Below are 21,653 nucleotides of genomic sequence, written 5' to 3'. Positions count from 1 at the left end.
GTATTAACTGGAGCAATATTGCTTGGATTTTAATCGGCGTAGAATATGTTGTAAAAAATGAAAAATTCTCTGACGAGTTCATAAATGACTTATCTAACTCAAAGGGGGTGGAAATAGTGGGGTTGAAATTCTCATTTCGGATAACTTTCCAAATATTGAAGATAAAAAAACAAATCTAACTAACCAAACTGGCGCCTCATTAAAACGAATAACTTTTACATTTAAAATTTTTCGATGACTGAAATATGTTAGAAGTTAGGGCTAAAAAGTTATTTTTAAGCTCTGATTTTGATTGTTTCTAACATCAGCAATTTTATATTGCAGGTTTTGAAAAAAAAATGAAATAAAACTTTTACTTTTCTTTTATTTCCATAGTTTGAAATTGTTTGAATGCCCGAGGAGTGAAGATCAAAAGCTGCGATAAAATTAATTAAGCAAAATTAAGAGAAGAAAAAGTTAATAGTAACATTATGTTAAAACGATCAGCTTAAAAATTTCCAGAAGTTGCATATTTCGTGCAAAAAGTATTATTATAGAGACAAGTTGTGGACTTTTCTACAAGTAGATAAACAAGATATCTACAAAACTTCTCTGAGAAAAATAACTGCAAACAAAACCAATCTTCAAGTTTCTCTTCTAGCAATGAAGCACTTCAGTATCTACTAACTTCTTTGATAACATTCTGTTATAATCTGTAAGGGTCTCTTTTAACAAACCATCACTCCTTGTTTCGTGAACTCTCCGTTTTATTGTGCCTCTACATGTGAACTTTAGAAATCGGAATATGGTCTGAGTGGCATCAGCGAAATTGTTCTGTAACTGCTAACTGCTTCAATTTGTGTACTATGTGTGCGTGAGCGCTGTTGTATTTGTAGATGAAATTTCTTGCTCTCTATATCTGGGATAAAAAAGAAAACAGCCATTATTGCTATAAATCCCTACCTCTTACTTTTTTCAAGTTTCGTCTTTTTTTAATCTCTCTCTCTCTCTATATATATATATACAGTGGCTCAAAAAATTGAGAGTACACCTTACTTTTACTTGATAAATCTGACTTTAAATATAAATAACACCTTACCGAGAAGTGCAAACATGTTTTTATTTTTACACATGACAAATGGTTTAATTTAAGGTAAAAACAAAGAAAAATCAACGAAAAACGTCCAAAAGGAAAAATTTTAGAAGCATTTTAAATAAACGTACTCAGATTTTTACCTCAAAAAATTGAGAATACACCCATGAAATTTTTGTAATATTTCACATACAAAGCAAGTCTCAATACTTAGTTGCATGTCCTTTGGCTTTTATAATGGTCTCTAAACGTCATAGCATCGATTCGACCAACTTTTGTGTGGTATCTGAAGATATTTTTCTCCATTCTTCTTGCAACACTTGCTTTAAATGGGGTTTATTTCTAATTTTGTGCTTCTGGACTGCTTTTTCGTGTGTGGCCCACAGATTTTCAATGACATTGATGTCGGGCGATTGTGGTGGTGTGTGTAATTGCTGTTTACAATGAAAAATACACCACATTTTGACATTATGTGCCGTGTGTTTCGGGTCATTATCCTGCTGGAAAATGAAATTTCCATCTAAACCCAAATTTTTAGCCCTTTCCTTTAAATTGTTGCGAAGTATATCCAAGTAAACCATATGGTTCATAATGCCATCTATAAAGACTAAATTTCCTACCCCGGATGAAGCCATACAACCCCATACCATGACGGAGTCACCACCATACTTAACTGTAGGACGTAAATTTTTTGGATCTAAAGCGGTATTAGGCTTTCTCCATACGGTGCGACGACCGTCACTGCCAAAAATGTTGAATTTACTTTCATCACTAAATATAACTTTCTTCCAAAAGCTATTGGTCTTCAGTTGATGAGTTTTTGCAAACTCCAAACGCTTTTTCAGATTTTGCAAACTGATGAACGGTTTCTTTCTAACAACTCGACTTTTATATCCAGCTTATCTAATTACATTTCGCACAGTTTCAGCACTTACACTTCTGCCTATGATTTGAGAAATTTCTGCAGCAAGTTTGACTGCACTTACTTTAGGATCAAACTTGATTTCTTTCAAAATTTTCCTTTTAGTTACATCACTCAGAATACCTTTCCTTCCTCTTCCACATTTATTTTCAATCAATCCATCATTTTTAAATTTTACAATGATTTTCTGGACACAAGTGTGACTTCTACCAACAATTTCAGCTATTTCACGATAAGATTTTCCTTTTTTAAATAATCTTAATACGAATTTTCTTACATCAATACTGGTTTCTCTTCGAGGAGCCATTTTCCAATTAAAAGTTTGACTTTAAGTTAATCTCACAAACTTAATCGCACATAAATAATTTTTCAAAAAGTTTCAGATAAGATTACGCAAAATTAGATTAAAGTAGCAGTGTAAAATATTTATTAGTAATTAAACATATTTTTCGTAAGTTCGCACATTTTTCAGACAATTTTATTTTGCCGAAAGAAAAAATCGTCTGAATGGAAAACATAACAATTACATTTTTGCACAGAAATTAATTTTTTGAAAGTTTTATTTATTGTCTGATATTTAGAATTTTTGTTTATATTCAAAATGGCGCTTTTAAAAAGGCAATGGGTGGAAAGATACATTTCAACTCTTTCTGAAGAGGTTATTCTTATTCAGAAACGCTCTAAAAGCCATGATGGAATATCATATCATGATAATTTTGATGTAGAATGATAGTTAAGAACATGGGCTATCAAACTAAACATTTAAAACACAAAATATGAAGGTAATTTGTTCTGTACACTTCATTAAAAATCGTATAAAAATGTGCGAACACCATCTGTATTCTCAATTTTTTGAGGTGAAAATCTGCATATGTTTATTTAAAATGCTTCTGAAATTTTCCTTTTAGAAGTTTTTCGTTGATTTTTCTTTATTTCTATTCTAAATTAAACCATTTGTCATTGGTAAAAATAAAAACATGCTTGCACTTCCCGATAATGTGTTATTTATATTGAAAGTCGGATTTATCAAGTAAAAGTAAGGTGTACTCTCAATTTTTTGAGCCACTGTATATATATATATATATATATATATATATATATATATATATATATATATTAAGTGAACCTTACAATTTCGGAGCTTTTGTTAATTTGATGGTCTTTTGATTTGATATCTGCCGCTTTACTGAGAATATAGCGTTTAAAAATATTGTAATAATAACAGAAAATCATTATGATTTTAAACACAGTATGGATACTTTTATTTATCGATTAATGGCAATTAATCGCCAAAAAAGATAGCATTGATATAATGTTTGTCTGCTGACTATGTTCGCCAATGACTTGCGGTTAAACCCAATATTTGCCAATGGCATACAGTTAATAAATGCAATAGCGCTGAAGAATATAATTTTTAAAAAACCGATGATAAATTTCCTTTTGCTTCAGTTAATAGTTATAATTGAAATATTTAAATGTCTAATGTCAATAAAATCTTAATTCCAATATTAATGAAGAAAAGCAGACGAATTTTTTCCCGTCCAATATTATTGTTTGCATTTAATTGGAAGAATTATTTTCAAATGATAGTTAGTATCTTCAAATGTATTTAAATTACAGTTATAAACTTTCAATTCTTGCTGACTAATACAAACTTTTGGCACTCTAAAGAATTAAAAGCTTCTCAGTAATATAAAGTTTGTAACACACTTAGATTTGTATATTAATTTTATAATATTTGTATATTATTTATTATTATTTATTTTGCAATAAATATATAAATATTAAATTATTCTATAGAAATAAATATATTACCTATGATTGCTTCAATATGTAGCATTTCATTTTACTTCATTTTTACTTTTGGAAAAGAAATATAGAGAAGGTATTGTAATCACCAAAAAATTTGAACTCGAGATTTTAATGAAACTTTTTCTTTCAGATTTTCAGACTTTTCATTTTCGGCATCACGACCCTCTGTCAGCCATTATGTCTATCTATCTGTAACAAAGGCAACTCAAAAACGCTTTAAAGTAGACAAATGAAACTTCATTGTAAATTCATCGAAAAGGTATTGTCAAAAAATTCAAACTCGAGATTTTGATGACACTCTTCGTTTCCGAAACGCTTTGAAGTAGACAAATGAAATTTCATATACGGTCTTTTCACAAAATTTATTAACTTATGTCAAATTGTGAGCAAAATCGGTTCAGAGGTCTGTCCTGCTGTTTGAGTACAAATGGACTATCAATAATTACAAATCTCAAAGAGATATTGTAAATAAAAATTAGTACATAAGTTTAACATTTCGAATACAAATTCATATCAAAATTTGAAGCATGTCTGTGAAGCTGTTGATCATCTCTGAGTCCGTACTTTCTAACACAATAATTCATAAATGCAATGACTGAAATCAATGAATTTCTTTACATTGCCTTGTAACTAAGTAGGCAATTGTATTCTGTATCATATTTTGGTGTGAATCAGTCTGCTATAAAGGGGTCTGAAATTCTCAAAATAGATTCAATAGAAATGGTAGATTCATGCCAAAGATCTGTACTTTGTGACTATCACCCTACCTGCAGTTTGTAACTACTTATCATGACTTTAGTAAGGCCATCCATAGCATCCATGGCCTTATTCAGGTCACAATTTTATGCTGGGAGAAGGGGTGGGAATTAATTGGAAGGGATACGAGAATATTTCGGGAAGACCATTCCCGTTGGTTTTTGTCTAAGTATTGAAAGGAATTTGAAAATAGTAACTTAAATGAAAAGGAATGTACTATAGTGAAAGCTTATAAGCCAGTTAACAGCTACGCTACCCGAGCAATTGCTTTTGTATCGTGGTCATGTTACTGGGCTGCGAACCATCCGTTACGTTGGTGACCTCGGACGATGAACTTTCGACCTTCGTACAGCTATTGTGGCGCCATCTACCCGCAACCAAAGTCGTCAGATTCACTTGACGCAGCAACCATTCACCCACCCACGCTCACCATAACGCTTGGCGCTACTGAAATGGGTAAAGGCGCATTAGAATTAACAGTCATACCGTTCGTCTCATCTCCAATTCACTGGAGGGAGAGTCTGTAGTGAAAGCTTACAAGCCAGTTAACAGCTACGCTACCCGAGCAAATGCTTTTGTATCGTGGTCTGGACTGCGAATCACAAGGTCCCAGGTTTTATCCTCGTGCATCACAATCCTCTACAGTACCTTTGTTTTCCAACTTGCAGAGAGGAATTATTTTTATGGGTATTTAAAACTAAGGATTAATAAGCCCGTCAGCTTCGACTCTTGCTTCGGGTAAATAACCATTACATTCTAGCATGGATATGATGAATTGGTGGCTGATTTTCAATCTAAAGCAGACGAATGCATTTGCTGAGAAGGAATAAAAAAACGAGTGTGGCACAAATGATTAATAGGAGCGTAACAATAACGTTATTTCATGTTTGACGTATTTTTAACATTTTTGAGCGTGCCACACATTTTTACCTATTTCTTATGACTGATATCTCTTCAATCGTTATAAGAAAGCAAGATGCAGCCAAATCTGACACATTTTCATTCCCATTTGTTAAATATGAAGCAAAAATATTGTTAATATCGCCATGTCACATGATAGTGCGCCAATTGTGGCAACCATTCTTCTGTATAGATTCTGATATTTGTTTTTATGATTCTTGTACGTCTGGTTTCGTGGTTGGCGTTCTATGGTGAGCGTTCAGTCATGAATAGTATTGAACTGTTAATTAAATATTGTTGATTACAAATTAGTTTCATCATTTAAGGAACGAACCAGCACTCGTCGAAACTTTATAGAAAAAGTAATGCATACAGTCCATTTAGTCATCTACATTTTAATATTCTACACCATCTATCTCCTAACTTATCAAAATAGATTCATCTAATATCACGCAAGCCTTACGATACATCCACCATCTCATCACAGCCTAGCTATACAACTGCAATGTATAGAGATACGAAGTGAATGTATGGGAAAGTATAATTTCCCATTTTACAATTTCTTACTTATTCAGTTTGTGTAAAATTTCATACAGATGCACAATATTGCTGTCCAGTCCACTCGTTAAATTTGCTCCCTCCAATTCTTTGCATTTTAGAATTATTCTGTTTAGATGCAAACGATAAAAATAATTTGGGGGATTTTTTTTTTCCGTTTCTGAAGATGTGACTGTTTCAAAATTCATTGAAGTCTTAAAATAAATTTTTTTGGGGGAAAATCGTTTGCTATACTTCGCTATGTTTGCCACACACATACAACTTTTATTGAACATAATCTGAAATTGAGACAGAGTTAATGACATTTTTTGGTCGTGTTCCGTTACTGAAATTAGAAAAAAATAATTAAAACACGATTGTTTTTTTTATTTTTATTCGGACATACATCTGATTATTATATACTTCTGACCTTGAATAAACCTTCTTTTCAAGTAAATTCAATGTGCAATTCTGCAAGGAAAAAAAAGAATTATTGCATTTTTAAGATAATAGTATATAATTGATTTATTACATAGTATAGTGTGATATAGCGGAAGATACCTGCACCATTATGTGTAGAATTATTTTAACAAGGATTGAAAAGCAAGAATTTTTTCTTGCAAATTTTAATATATTACAATAGGGTTTATTTATTTGATCATAATGCACAGAGTATTATATACTAACATTTTTAAATTTTAAAGATAGTAACCACCTTTAGTGACCAGCTTGCTCGCCCAGATTATTGACTTTTTGAGCTCTTAAATTGTTAACGTGTGAAGTGAAACATGTTTTTAAATCATTTATATATATATATATATATAAAACAGAAAAATATGAAATTAATTGAATCAATCGACTATAAATTACAACGAGTGCTAATTAAAAAATATATAAGCTTTAAAAAAATCAGAAGTAAAAATCCGTACTTCCGTGTTCATATTTAAAAAAAAAGCATTTTTTAAAACTCTTAATGTTAACATTAGAAAAAATATTCGTTTGAATTTCATAATATCATTAAAAACATTGTCACTGATTGCACATCAAATTAAATTAATAAATTATTAAAAATAAAGTAAAAACTAAAATTGATACTCTCAGAAATGTTTTTTTTTTTTTTTAGTTTTAAGATAAGATTTAAAAAAAATGGTTTTGGAAGATACGCTCATCAATTTCCATAATAAAGTTATAGCGATTACTTATTTGGTGGAACTGCTTTGTAACTGTTAACTGACTGAAACTTCAATTTTTGTGTGTGTGTGTGTGTGCGCGCGCTCTTGTGTTTATGGATATAAAATGTTTGCTCTCTTCATCTGGAAACAGTGGATAACAGACATTGATGCTATAAATCCCAATCTCCTACTACTTTCAAGTTTCAAGTTACTTATTTGGTGACGGTTAAGCTTACTTCTGGCACCTTGATTTCTTTTGAATTTTTTTCGTTATGTCTGAATACAGGCTTCCAATATTTATTAGATAAGAAATTCCGTTAATTAGATAAGCAAAGCATTGAATTAAGTGCAGATATGAGAGAATTCAATGAAAGACTGTTTGACTATTTGTTTATCTTTGGTTGTTGCTAGGCAACAATAAAAACAATTTCAGTGGTACAAACTTTGGCAACTTATATAACATTTTATATATATATATATATATATATATATATATATATATATATATACTATAAATTTATGCCAGCTATAAATTCTGCAATTAGAAAAACAGCAGCTTTTCCAATCTCCTGCCTACATCCCTTTTGATGAACTGTACCGGATCATCAAGTGGATTTTCTGCTAGGATTGTCATACCTCTCGTATATACAGGAACTGCCACTGTATTTCTCTACTCAGCCACTTATTAATATTTGTCCAGTTTTTTAGGTCCTATTTTTAAACTTTGCACTTAGTGTCGAAATTGGCGAGCGAGGCAGATATTACACAGAAATCGCTGTTATTAATTATTATCGAATGGCAATCGTTTGACTGCTTTATTTAACGTTTTTTTTTCAATTGCATTTAACTTTTTCCTCTTTAATGGAAGTAAAATATATCATTGGAAATCTTCTGGAGAAGGTTCACCGTATCACCAAAAACTCCATCCAATCAGAGAAAAGAAGCTATAGAAGAAATCAAGAAATAGACATAAAATAGAAACTTAATCACGAGCAAAAATAAGGCTTAACTGTCGCCTATGGCATCTATGGAAATAGATCATATCTTCCAAAACCATTATCTCCATGCTTTTCAGTCGTATCAAATAGTAATAAAAAATATATTTCATATCAATCGTTTAACAGTCTAAAAAGTCAATAATATAAGTGAATAATACTGGTCACTAAAAGCAGTTAATGTAGAAAAAGAAAACTTCAGCACTAAGCTTTAGGTGTTCCTGTAAACATACCATTATTTCCAATTAATTCAGATAGGAGATGAAAGATCTTCGACATGTCGAATGATCCACTTAACATAGTGGAATATTCTAGTATATATATTATGCTTCCTCGATTCAATTTTGCAGTTGAATTTCACATCAAATGCCGTGATTCCCATGATGAAAGAGAATTGTCCTAACTTAGCAACAGCTATAGATCCTGCATCTCCCTAAAACAATTAAAAGGGAATAGAAAAAAAAAATTAGAAAACAAAAAGCAATTAGACGAAATGTCTTAAAACAATCGTAATATATACTCAAGAACATTCTTGTGCGTAAAAGTATGCTAAGGATGAGGAACAAGAATCAGAAAAAGAAGAACATCGATTCTATTCTCTAATTGTGCTAATCATTTAACAAGCATTAAACTAAAGCAATAGAGGGATTTTTTAGTAACATACAAGGGTTGGACCAAAATATGGAAATACCTAAAAAAAACATGTTTCCTTACCTAATATGGTATAGGAAAACCGTTGGCATTCAAAACAGCTTGTAGACTTTTTAGAATGGATAAATACAGATTCTGTATTGTAGCCAAGGGAATCTTATACCATTTTTCCTACAAAACGGTGGCAAGTTCAGGTAACGATGAGGTGGTGCATGTAGACCCTAATGTTTCAATAATATTGAGGTCAGGTGATTGTGGTGTCCAGGGAAGATATGATAAATCATCCTCGTATTTAGAAAACTAGTCCTGGATATTGTGAGCTGTGCAAACTGATGCATTATAGTCTTAGAAAACGCCATCACCTTTTGGGGAACAAAGTTTTTTACCATGGGATAGATTTGTTCGGCCAAAACGTTTACATAATCCTTGTCAGTAATGCTCTCTTTAGCAGAGTTATCATGGGGCCCACAGAAAACCTCGATATGATTGCCCAAACCATCACAGAACCTCCGCCCTGTTTCACTCTTGGCAACAAGCAGTCTATATTACAGGTTTGGGATGGCGTTCGCCAGACGTAAACTCTGCCAGAAGTGTGACTCATCTGAAAATATTACTTCTTTCCACTGCTCCATGGTCCAGAATTTATGAATTAAACCCACTTTTTCCTGTTATTGTTTAGCGTCATTGATGAAAAATTTTTGAATTGCAACTCCCCCAGAATACCTTGCTTATAGAGCTCCCTTCTGATTGTTTTAGTACTGACAGGGTTTGTGAGCATGACATTCATTTCAGCAGTAACTTTTGCAAATCTGGTCCGCTTCATTTTCGTCACAATCCTCCTTAATGATCGTCTGTCACGATCAATCAACACACATTTTCGTTTACGCTGGGATTTAGCGGATGATTTTTTTTCCGCATTTCAAATATACGGAATAAATGTTCGATACCTCTTGAAATCTCTTGAAACACTAAATACCTCAGTTATCTTGTTATCAGTTATCTATTTGCTAACATCGCATCTAAATAGTGATTTTAAAGAATTACGCAGTCAGAGGATTAAACGTGTTTCATTAAAAATGGTATGCCCTGTTGGACGATAGTAAGAGGCATAGTCCAGGCAGAAATGGTAGCATTGAAAGATGTTATGTTGTGATTATGACAAGAATCTTTGACAAAATGCACGTTATACTAATTATATCTGCTATATATAATGGAGCCATTTATTTTGAAAGTGGGGCAAGTCCATTTTTGAAAAAAATGGAGATAATGGAAGTTATAGATAAAACTTGTTATGATCTTTTTATGAGTAAAAAAATTATAGTGAAACAATATTTAGATTCTAGTATTTTGGAGATGGAAGTTTTAGCTCTTAACAGTATTGAAAGTTTGTTTATTTTGAAAGTGGTGCAAGTCCATCTTAGATTAGAATTATATGTGACCGAATATATTATGGCAAAATTTAGCTCCGGTTGCTCTATGGTGAAGGAAATGTGGCCGTTTGACATCATATCTGAAATCTAGAATGTTTCTATTGATCTATTTTTGATATTGAAAATCGGTGGTTGTTTATTTATTTTATAAATATTAAAAAGTATATCTTAATTTTGTGTGTCGATAATAATGTTTACTTCCATCACCGATTATTCAATAGAGTGACAATGAAATAAATATCATTGATCACAAATTTTTATTGTCGGGACATTCATTTCTACCGAACGATCGTGATATTGGAGTAGAACTAACCAGTAAGTATTCAATCCAGAAACCAGTCCCTTGCATATTCCCCAGGATTACTATAAAGTAATACAAAATTGTCCAAAACATAACAAATTTTTAGTACATGAAATTAAACATGGAAATTTATTTTCAACCCAACCTCTGGAAAAAGCGATTTTAAAAAGAAAAAAACAATACAGATGGAGAAAGCGTGAATTGTTTAACAATATGATGGACCAGATTTACAAGGGATGCACCATACAAAATGTTCAACAAAACTCCGATAGAAAGAGATTTTGAATTTAAAATTATCGATTTGTCACCACAACGAGGAAGGTAAATAATTCCAAGTAATTTCAGAAATATAAAATTATTTTTTATGTAAGAAAAAAGGAGATTTTTTACATCTGAAAAATACAAGGATATGATGGATTTATTACAATATATACCTTACCATATATATACTTCATGAAATTTTTTAAAATGTTAAATCTTGAATAAAATTCAAATTGGTTATACCTACGTATAAACTGAAATATATAATTTCATTGAAATTCTTAATAAAACTAAATTGTTTGTTGTTGTGTTATATTTTCTACTAGAATATTCTTGGTTTTGTTTCCCTTTTTATCAAATGAATAAATATTTATAAAAAATGGAATAGTATTTTGTTTTTATTCTTAAAAAAAGTCTGATGCAACTGAAATATTATTTCCCAATTAAATGAATGATTGCAATATTTCTTTAATTTTGAAAGTGAGACAAGTTCATTTAGTTATAATGGAACTCATATTTTTTAGTCAGCACTGTAAACACTATTGGATTATAAACCTACATTATCTGGCACCACAAAATACAAAAAAATATCTATCAATACTTACCAATATTTTTAAATTTATTGAATCGCAAACCTTTAAATATCTCGCAATAACAAAAAATGGACTTGCGCCATTTTCAAAATAAACGACTCAATTGTTGGTAGATATTTGAGAATTTTGGCTTTCTTCCGACAAAAATTGAAATGTAGGAAAGTTTCTTTCGAAATTCTCGAACTCGCCAAGGAGACACGATAGATTCATTAAAAACGCTATTTTCACGCCAAAAAATATTTCGCAACTATTGTATGCCAGTGTCAAGTAAAACGTTCTCTGGTTTATTAAAGAATCTGAAAGAAAGTTTTGGAGAGACCACACCCTCTGGGCTATACCTAGATAAGATTTTTATTTTAAACATAAAAAAATTGGGAGCTTTAAAGTGTTCTATCTTTTTGTAATTTAACTGTATAAAACTGTACTCCCACACAAGACTATTTTAAATATACTTGTATCAATCAATTAGTAGTGAGTAAAAACTGTTCCTTACATGAATATTCTCGATTCTCAATTGCTCTATAGCGACAGTTTATCAATCATTATTTAAATGAGGAGATATATCGAGTAGTGTTAAAATTTGGTTTGAAAATTTCTTCAATCCGTATTGTAAAGAATACAAAAGAGAGAGGCCTAATTTGAAAATTTCATGATGGTGAATACATCTGTATAGAAATATCTTTGCACATATAAATCACATAAACCATCATTTTCATTACTGCTCCATGCATTGCTTACATTGTATTTTGGTGTTATTTTAGATCATACTTCTTACAACTATACTCTTTCTAAATACTATTCAGAAGCGACTGCTGCTTTATATGCGCTACAAAGTATTTCTTCATATGACTCGTGGAAATTTTGCATATACACCGACAACATGAGCGTTTTGAAACAATTACAAAATTTGGGTTGTTCTTGTCACCCGATTGTTGCACAAACTATGGAACAACTATCAATACTTCTGAACAGAGATTCTGGCGTCATTTTCTGCTAGGTGCCGAGTCACGTTGGAATCTATGACAATGAGCTTGCAGATCAAGCTTCAAAATTAGCTTCAGTACCTCTCAATTTCCGTTTTCCTTTTTGTTATGTTTCAGGATATATAAAACGATATATCTATGAAAAATGGCAAAAAGTTTGGGCACGCAATCTGCTATTCATTCAAAAGTAAATATGTTGTCAGTTTTACTGAACCGATGCGCAGATGTTAAATTAATCTATCTTCGCATTGGATACACAAGGTATACACGCAGACATTTGTTTGGTGAACGGATCCTTCATTGTACTATGGTGTGGTCAATTCTACTGCGCATATTCATGCTCAATGTACCAATTTTACTTCTGATCGTTTAACTCACTTTCATTCACCTATTTTAAATCTACAGGACCTGGTGAGTGAGAAACCTCACTCAAAGCATTTTGAATTTTTAAAAACCATTGTTTTTTTTTCAAAGCATTTTAAATTTGATTTTTTTTTAACCTTGTGCCATATCGGGATAAATTATTGATCTTCTTAACTTTTGACGTTTTACATTTTATCCTTGTTTTATTTGCGCTTTTTATACTGGAACTGTTTAAAAATACCCGTGAATAGCGCAGCTTGCTCTAAATTGGACCTTGTGTCAAAAAACCACACCATACCATACATATTTCCCATCTGATCAATGCTGTACAGAACCATAACACTATCTCGTAGAATAGAATGAGGCGGATATTAGATTTATTTTATTCCAAAAATTATCCTCCAAACTTCAGATTTAAGGATGAGAAGCTTCCAGTTTCGTTGTTGGTTCTCGCCTCTTTATTGGCAACATAAATGATGTGAAGTCGGCTACCCTCTACTGAGATGGGATTTGCAATCAAGCAAAAACATAATATATATCTCTATAATAAAAAATATTATGTATCTCTATAGAAGAGATAACATATATCTTCTATACTTTTCTTCATTGATCTTTGATCTCTTTGAATTAATAAACAGATACGTGCCAAAAAAAATCGTACCATACAAGGGGAAATTGTCTCGTTCTTTGCTATTGTACAGATGGTGGCAAAGATGGCACTGAAGGCATTTTCTGGGTGACACCTGTAGGATGGAATCTGAGTCAGTGAGCTTTCTTTCAGCCTGATAGGTGCCTCTGCAAATAAAGACATATGATTAGGAATCACGATATCATTATTACCAGTGCCGGATAAAACTGTAGGAGTCCTTAAAAAATACAGATGATTCCCTTTTTTAAAACTATACAGAGTTTTTGTTAAAAAAAATAATTTTCCTGTGAATATTGTTTGCCTGGTGAAGAAACTGATTTTTAACTCGGAATTTTACTATACAAACTACCTTTGGTTTACTTGTTCGTAAAAATATTAATTGTTTTCCAATTCAAATACTTCTATTATGCACCAGTCAAAATTTACCATCCTCTCTAGAATGTATTTTAATCATCGAAATGTGGTAGAGATATTTAAACTATTTTATTTAGTCTATTATTATTTGAATCGATTATGTGTATTGAGAACATGATCTTCTCTAACGGATTCCAATCATATGGCGTTTAACCCCTTAACTGGTGGTGGCAGCTAAAAAGTGGACACTTACGACTGCGTCAAAATGACTGCAGATAGAGCAGTGCCACCGAGCAGGGATATAAAGGGCGGTAGGAGGTATGCACTCCTTATGGCGTTCAGCAATGAAAACCGTTTGTATTACAAAAAACTGGTCGAAAGTAAAGTTGTGTTATACATGGATGCGTTCTGATCGGAACAGCCCGCGGGTGTACGGTTCCTAATCCATCGATTGCCGTGGATCACTCTTGTATGATTTCCTGACCCAAGAGAACACTGTCAATTTAGCACAATACTTCAGTACTCTGACAAAACTAAGGAAAGCAATCAAAAGCAAACGACAAGGTCTTCTCGCACAATAAGTGATCCTTCTCCATGTCAATGTCCGCCCACATATCTCCCGTGAAACCCAGACGACCTTAAAAATATTCCGTTGGAAAGTGTTCGAGCGCCAGCCGTACAGTCCGAATTTATCACCCTATGACTTCCACATCTTTGGGCCACTTAAGAGGGCATTAGAAAGGACACGTTTCAATTCGGAAGGTGAAGTAAAAAAAGTTGTGCAGGACTTCTTCAAGAATCAACCACCATCTTTCTACAACAAAGGCCTTCAACCTAAACGATAGGATACAATGCTTTTGATTTGAAATAAACGTATTCCTTTCATTCAACTTGTCCATTTTTTATTTGGGCAACCCTTATATTTATCATGTTTTTGCACTTTCAATCAACAATCAAGCTATGCGTAAATACTATAATTCAACACAAAAATTAAATGGAATATACGAACGATTCAAATATTCTCTGGATTTTCATATGAATCTAAACGACAAAAAATTCTCCAAGTAGAAGACATCATGTAATTAAATAGCAGAGAAAATAAACCAGCTAAGGGTAACCAGTCCAGTACAAAATTAAACCTATAATAGAAATAATCGTCCGTGACTTCTAAAACCTACTAATTAACTTAGTAGCGATTCTGGGTATCTATGAAAGTTCATTAAGTTTAAGCTCTCCATTTATATCATTTTGAATTGCCTGATGAAAGAAAATTTTGTGATTAAAATACTGTAAAATGAAATCTTACTGCTCTGATCTGGCCAGTGTTTCTCCCAGCCAATCACAATTAGGTTCTTGCCTAACTGAAGGAAATTCCTTGTTGGCAAGCAGATTGGAAAGACTCTTTTGTTGCACTTGATGGGAGATTCCAATTGCACGAGGGCAATGTCGTGCGAAAGAATGTGCGGAGAGAAATATTTATGAGGTATGATTTTCTTTACTTTGATCCGTTCAGTGAAGTTTTTCTTTCCCAGTAGCACCACCTCTGTACGATTGACTGGAATGTAGCAACTTTTGCTTAATACTGTGCTTTCACAGGACTCTTTTTCACTAAAGTTGAAACTGGTATGATAAATGAAAAATGAAGTATGTATACATCAGGTTAAAAACACTTTGAGGCAATACAATTAATAATAACATTTTATTTAAAATACGTTTTTAACAAAAAATTGCATTATAAATATTTAAATCTGAGAGATCAAGCTTTGTTCGACAGTTTTTTAAATGTAAAATCGTGTTTTTTCAGGATAAATATTGTTAAAAATCTATAATATTGCTTCCCACGGGAGAGATTGTTTTACGACCAGCTCTGTTGGATGCTGATCGGATACCGAATCAGTGATTTCAGAGCTTGACGACAAACTTGGCAACCATTTGGCGACGAATATGGCGACTTTGGAGACAAAATAGATAATACTTGAAATTTTCAGAATTTTAATAATTGAGCCAATAAGAATCGAGATATGTCTGATTGTTACAGAACCTTCTCTGCCCCCCTTTGGGAACTGTAAAAGGCCAACAGTTTCAAGCTGTAGTCAGTCATGAAACGTATCGTGTATTGAGTCGTGGAAAGAGACATCGGAATATTTGGATCAGTCCGGCGAAGCGCAAGCGTTGAGTGGAGCTCAAGCATTTGTGTCCTGAGTCCTGGTGTTTATTGCAGAAGCAACATCGAGTCGTGTAGTAGTGAATCAGCAGTTGGAGACAGCTAAAACGAGGAGACAGTGGAGAACTGCAGGAGTCTGGAGAGACCGTAGAGTGAAGCTGCGAAGATTCTTTCAGCCTGCGGAATTCTGTCTAGTCTCTTTGTGTGCTGTGGTTGTTATTACTATCGATTACTACTTTGAGGCTACAGTTTGTTGTAGCGTGCTGCTGTGTATTGCCTGTGTTCGTCTCGGCTGTACATTTGTTGTCTGCGTATACTTGTCTTCGTGTTAATAAAAGTCGTTCGTTAATAAAGGACTTGTTTCTTCATCGACCAACAAATTTAAAAAGAATCCCGGAATTTCAGTAATAATATTTAGTTATGAATCACTTACTGATTAGATACGAATATTTTTCAATTTTACCTCATTTCACATCCATCAGCGCCCTCAAAATCTTACTTTTAAAAATCCTTTCGGATCCCGGCCCAGAGAAAGACCTCCAAGTAGGTGGGTGGATGATGTGGAAAGAGACCTGAGTGTTCTGAAGATAAAGAACTGAAAGGGAATTGTGGGGAATAGAAAGTTCTGGAAAGTGTCCTGTGGTTGAAGCAACCAAGGTCTGCAAGGGACTGTTGTATTCATGAAGAAGAAGAAGAAGATGTAGATGTGACATAGGAAAAAAGTTTTTAAAAAATAGAATATTTGACTAGCACAAAAAAATATTTGAAAATTTTTCATATATTCTATTTTTTTCTATAACTGGCGATATGACGGAATGGAGTTGTTATTAGTATGCTGACGATAATTTATATAATAAATAGCGTTTCTGTAATTGTAACAAAGATATACTCACGGCACTAGGCAATGTGCAGACGTAATTATAAACGTTGGAGAAATAATAGCACCTCCACAAATGAAGTCCCCATTTTTATGATACAAAGCTACCTAAAACAGGCATTTAAAATATTATTTTTGATTATGGAGTGAAAATATAATTCTTAACTGAGAACATAATTCAACATGAGCATTCCATTTTTAAATGAATGAAATGCAAATTTATAGCTAAAGGAAATTTCATTTATACTTACCATCCAAGGGTATTTATTCATGGGCCTCACAATTTTATTACTTTTTATCTGATCACTAACTTTGCACCACTTGCAGCGTCCACAGTCTGAAAATGAAGAGATTAAATTAATTCAAAGCTTTCTGCAACTAATTGTTTATGTCTTACGATGAAAGAATTGAAATTATTTGATAGTTGCTTAGTTTAGTTTAATTTAGTTTAGTTATATTAAAGTCCCGTTTTAAACAACACTAGGGCTATTTTGGGACGGACCTCGTAATTTTGGACCGCTGTCAGATGACGAGGACGGCAACTGAGCTTGCACCTTTCTTTTCACACTACACCACACCAGCGAGAGAAAGTTCAGCCTGGACGGATTTAACTTCACCAGAACCACTTACACGACTGTTCTTCGGTGGAATCGAGTCTCAAACCTGAATATTTGATAATTGCCCCAAGCGACCAGTTGATTTATCGGGAATATTGGCTAGATTTAAATTTAAAAATCATTTACATATAATTTAATGTCAATGATACTGCTATTGTTAAAGCTCGAAAGCCATTAATGTGCAGATTACCTAGCTAATCAGCAGATTAACTGATTTATACCGTTAAAATGCGGATTCAAGATTTTCCACTTTTTAACTAGGTAATGTGCACATTAACGGATCCCGTGCTATTAAAGTTTAAAGGTTTGTTTCTCTCATTTCTTTTCCCTACTCCTTCTGAGGCATTGGGCTGCGGTGGCCTGGTGGTAAGGTCTTGGACTCGGAACCGGAGAGTTTCAGTTTTCGAGACCCGATTCCACAGAAGAACCGTCCTGTAAGTGGTTCTGGTGCACGTTAAACGTCCTTCTGCTGGTGTGGCGTGATGTGAAGAGGGGAGTGCCAGCTCAGGTGTCGTCTTCGTCATCTGGCCGCGGTTCAAAATTAGGAGGCCGATCCCAAAATAGCCCTAGTGTTGCTTTAAAATGGGACGTTAATATAACTAAACTGAACATTCTCCGTCAGAGTTAAAAAAAGGCGACTCCAAGTCTAAATGTACTACAAATAGGTGTGCTCATCTCAAAAACCAATTGTAATGCGAATCAAAGTGTCACCAATCTTTAAATTGTAGTAATAAGCAAGCATAATTTTATCATATGTTTCGTAAATTCATTTCCTTAATTATAATAATATGTTAAACGGTTTGATTCTTTGCATTATAGTTTTAAATTGATTAGTGACTGATTCTATCAATTAATTTGCTTTTTGCTTGATTGTATTAATGTGATTTCTTAGATGTCGAAAAATAAAAAATAAAATTAGGTCAATTTTCTTAATTGGAATAATATTTTAAACCGTTTGATACTTTGCATTGAAGTTTTTGAATTGATTGATGATCTATTCTATCAACTAATGTGTTGATTGTTCGACTGTCTTAAACTGATTCTTTATATATCAAAAAATAAACTAATTTAATGTAAGAATAAATTAACTACACTTAACTAAATAAACTACATTTAATTTAAGAGTACAGAAACGTTGCTGTTATTACAGCAAAAATCCCATTTTCACTTTAACGAGTGCTACTAGGTTATGCACAGATTAATGAAGGTCTAATAGGTAATGCGCAGATTATGTAGGTAATTCGAGAAATGAAACAATTTTTCACATTTAAAAGGTGCAATTTTCCACATTTTAATATGCAGATTAGCTAGTTAATCTGCAGATTAATTACTTTCTTCACTTTAGCGTTACAATACCACTAAATTGCTCCACAGTACAGCCATATTATTTTAAATATTATGTATAAATTTAAGTTAATTAAATGTTGTTATAAATTTAAGTTTTATTTATTGGGCCCTTTAGAAACCATTCTAATATGGATAGTCCAGTAACATCCTAAAGCTATTTAAAAAGTTAATATCGTTTTTCATCTATCTTCTAACATTCGTGATATCGGAACTTCACTTGTAACTTTATAATAAACGAGGTATAGAGAAAGTATTGTAAGCGTCAAAAAAATTCAAAAACGATATTTTGATGAATTTCTAAGTTTTAGACCTCCTGCAGAGTTTGAAAAACAGATTTTTGGAAAATGTCTATTCATCTGTCTGTGACAAAGATATCTCAAAACCGCTTTAAGCTAGTCAAATGAAATTTGGTATACTGTCTTTACATCAAATTTGCAGATTTCTTTTAAATTTTGAGCAAATTGCGTTCAGAAAAAATCTGTCTATCCGGCTGTCCGATTACAGATTAACATGATAACATCAAAACGAAGATATCTAGATAGATAAAATTCGGTACACTGACTTAGAATCTATTGTAAAGACTCCTATCAAAATTTCAGCTAATTTCAAAGAGGGGTTGACCGTCTGTCTGTCAAACTCAAAAGTGCAGTGACTTAAATATATCAAATTTGAGGTGGGATTTTCTGATTACATGTCAGGTTTTTGTTTCAATCGGTTGCGAAAAACGTTTATAAAAGTTTCAATTTTGGGATACTATTAACCGAAAGCCAGGGATTAATTGATGAAAAATTCGCCAAGATTACACGATAGATTCAGTAAAAATGCTAAATTCGCGCCAAAAATTAATATTTCGTAATTATTGTACGCCAGTGCGATGTAACCATTCATTCTTTGATATAACACTATTATTAGAGAGTATGCGAAAACATTTTAGGGAGATCATTCCCTGTGATTAAATATTAATTTTAACACTATCAAAAGCATGCGATTGAATGTTTTGATGGATGAATTTGAATTCAGTCATAACATTAAAAGGATCATTCGCTAAAATTTGATAGACAGTCATTTGGCGCCTTGCGAGGTTGGCAATTTTTTGGTGGCACTTTCTTTGGGATTACATTGCCGCCATTTTTTTTCTGCTACTGTTTGTTCTTTACCCCTCTTCTACTGTTGCTATGTTTTCGCTTTTATCCAATTTCGATATATTTTCAAATATTTACATCTGTATTGCTCTAAATATTTCAAATATCTAAATTTGTATCACTCCACATTGGCCATTTTGCTAAAATTTGGCGATAAACGATTTTTTTTTTTTTTTTTTTTTGGCGAAAATGACTATAGCAAAGCTGTTGAACATCATTACATTGTAATTAAACTTGAAACATTTATTATATGTAAAAAATAAACTTAAAGGACATGAAATCGGTATCATTAAAGAGGTAATTTGTTACACTTTAAGATAATGATGAGATTACTTTTGTGACATTAATAATTTTGGAAGATATGGTCATCTATTTCCCTAACTGAGACATTGAGATTTTCCATTTTGTGACGTTTAAGCCTATTTTCGCACTTGATTAAACTTTCTGTACGCTGCCTATTTCTTTAATATCTTATCTTTATCCTCTGACTGAATGATTTGATATTGCGAGCAGCATTTGGTAAATGTGAATATTAGTGTGCCCCTTACTGCGCTAACAATGCCAAGTCGCCAATGAAGGTGGCGGACAAAATAAACAAATACTTTTGCGGAACAGTTACGGTTACCATTTCCCACCATGCCGAAGACGTCTGTAAAAGGCATCGGGCAGAATTTTTTAACTTAAAAAAAACATCCTACGGCTTTGCTAGCAGCGGGAGAGGGGAACCAAGTAGCTTCGCTAGCACATAGAACATAAGGACTGTGTTGATAACAGGAACACTACATAACCAAAAGAAAAGAAAGAACGGAGGAAGAGGCAATCGAAACATTCTCCATGCAACATTTCAAACAAATATCCGTTTCCCAACTTCATCAACGTAAAAAAATATATTCCACTCACCCTTCATCCATCCTGCCGGTTCGATATCAAACGATTCTCAATACAAAATTTCAAACAAGCATCCTTTCCTAATGTCATCAACTCGTAATATATATATATATATATATATATATATATATATATATATATATATATATATATATATTTCACTCGCCTTTCATCTATTCTACAGGTTCGAAATACTGTTCTCCAACAGTTAGAATTACGAGAACTGCGAAGAATTCCATTGTAGCTCACTTTTAAAGTAAGAATGCAGATGAATTCGTAAAGTAAGAATTCAAACGATTTTTTAAAGCGCATACTGACAGTTAAAAAGTTTCAAAAGAATAAATATTTTCTGTTCGTATTCACATTTTTAAAAAACTCTTTTTTCGGTTGGTAGAAAAAACTGTGTTCAAAAGGTATATTCGGTTTCCCTTGCCCCAAAGCACAAAACTCTTATGTGCAGGACTGAATATTAAAATTCTAGTGTTACCTGTTATGCCAGGATCCACAATTTTATGCAAAGAGAAAGGAGGAAAACATTTTTACTCTAGGAAATGCGAGAATGTTTCAGAGAGGCCACTCTTTATAGATTTTGATTTATTAATCCTTATTTTTGGAACTGAAAAGGTTAGCTTCAAAATAATAATTTTATTATTTATCAATTTCACATATTCTTTAAAATCTTATAAAAAGTAGCGAAATTAATTATTATTTTGTTGCATGAAATTCTTAAGCTGCAGATCAACTTAACTGCAGGCCCTGTTTTTGATCAATATTCGTTATCAAATTTGGAAATCGAATTTTTTGACGATTACTGTAATTTCTGTTTCCAAATTTTGCATACGAAAATAAAACGCAATGCAGAAATTT

General features: G+C 32.6%; 1 protein-coding gene across 1 annotated transcript; it reads right to left on the bottom strand.

Annotated features, from left to right (window-relative positions):
- Positions 1-8,416: 8,416 nt before the first annotated feature.
- On the bottom strand, positions 8,417-20,560 carry LOC129956525 (putative serine protease 45). Its single transcript, XM_056068448.1, has 6 exons — positions 20,524-20,560; positions 17,044-17,129; positions 16,809-16,900; positions 15,058-15,371; positions 13,410-13,543; positions 8,417-8,599 (listed from the first exon to the last, which is right to left on the bottom strand). The coding sequence occupies exons 1-6, from the start codon at positions 20,558-20,560 to the stop codon at positions 8,417-8,419; spliced, it is 846 nt and encodes a 281-aa protein (XP_055924423.1).
- Positions 20,561-21,653: the final 1,093 nt, after the last annotated feature.

Source organism: Argiope bruennichi, chromosome 11 (assembly GCF_947563725.1).
Source record: "Argiope bruennichi chromosome 11, qqArgBrue1.1, whole genome shotgun sequence".
NCBI lineage: Eukaryota > Metazoa > Arthropoda > Arachnida > Araneae > Araneidae > Argiope > Argiope bruennichi.
The sequence above is the reverse complement of the archived record's forward strand: the minus strand, read 5'-3'. Positions and strand labels throughout refer to the sequence as shown.

Coding starts and splice junctions, on each gene's coding strand:
- LOC129956525 (XM_056068448.1), bottom strand. CDS start 20,560: ATGCCTTTTACAGACGTCTTCGGCATGGTGGGAAATG. Junction 17,130..20,523: donor CTTCGGCATGGTGGGAAATG/GTAACCGTAACT, acceptor CTTCATTTTCAG/ACTGTGGACGCTGCAAGTGG. Junction 16,901..17,043: donor TGAATAAATACCCTTGGATG/GTAAGTATAAAT, acceptor TGCCTGTTTTAG/GTAGCTTTGTATCATAAAAA.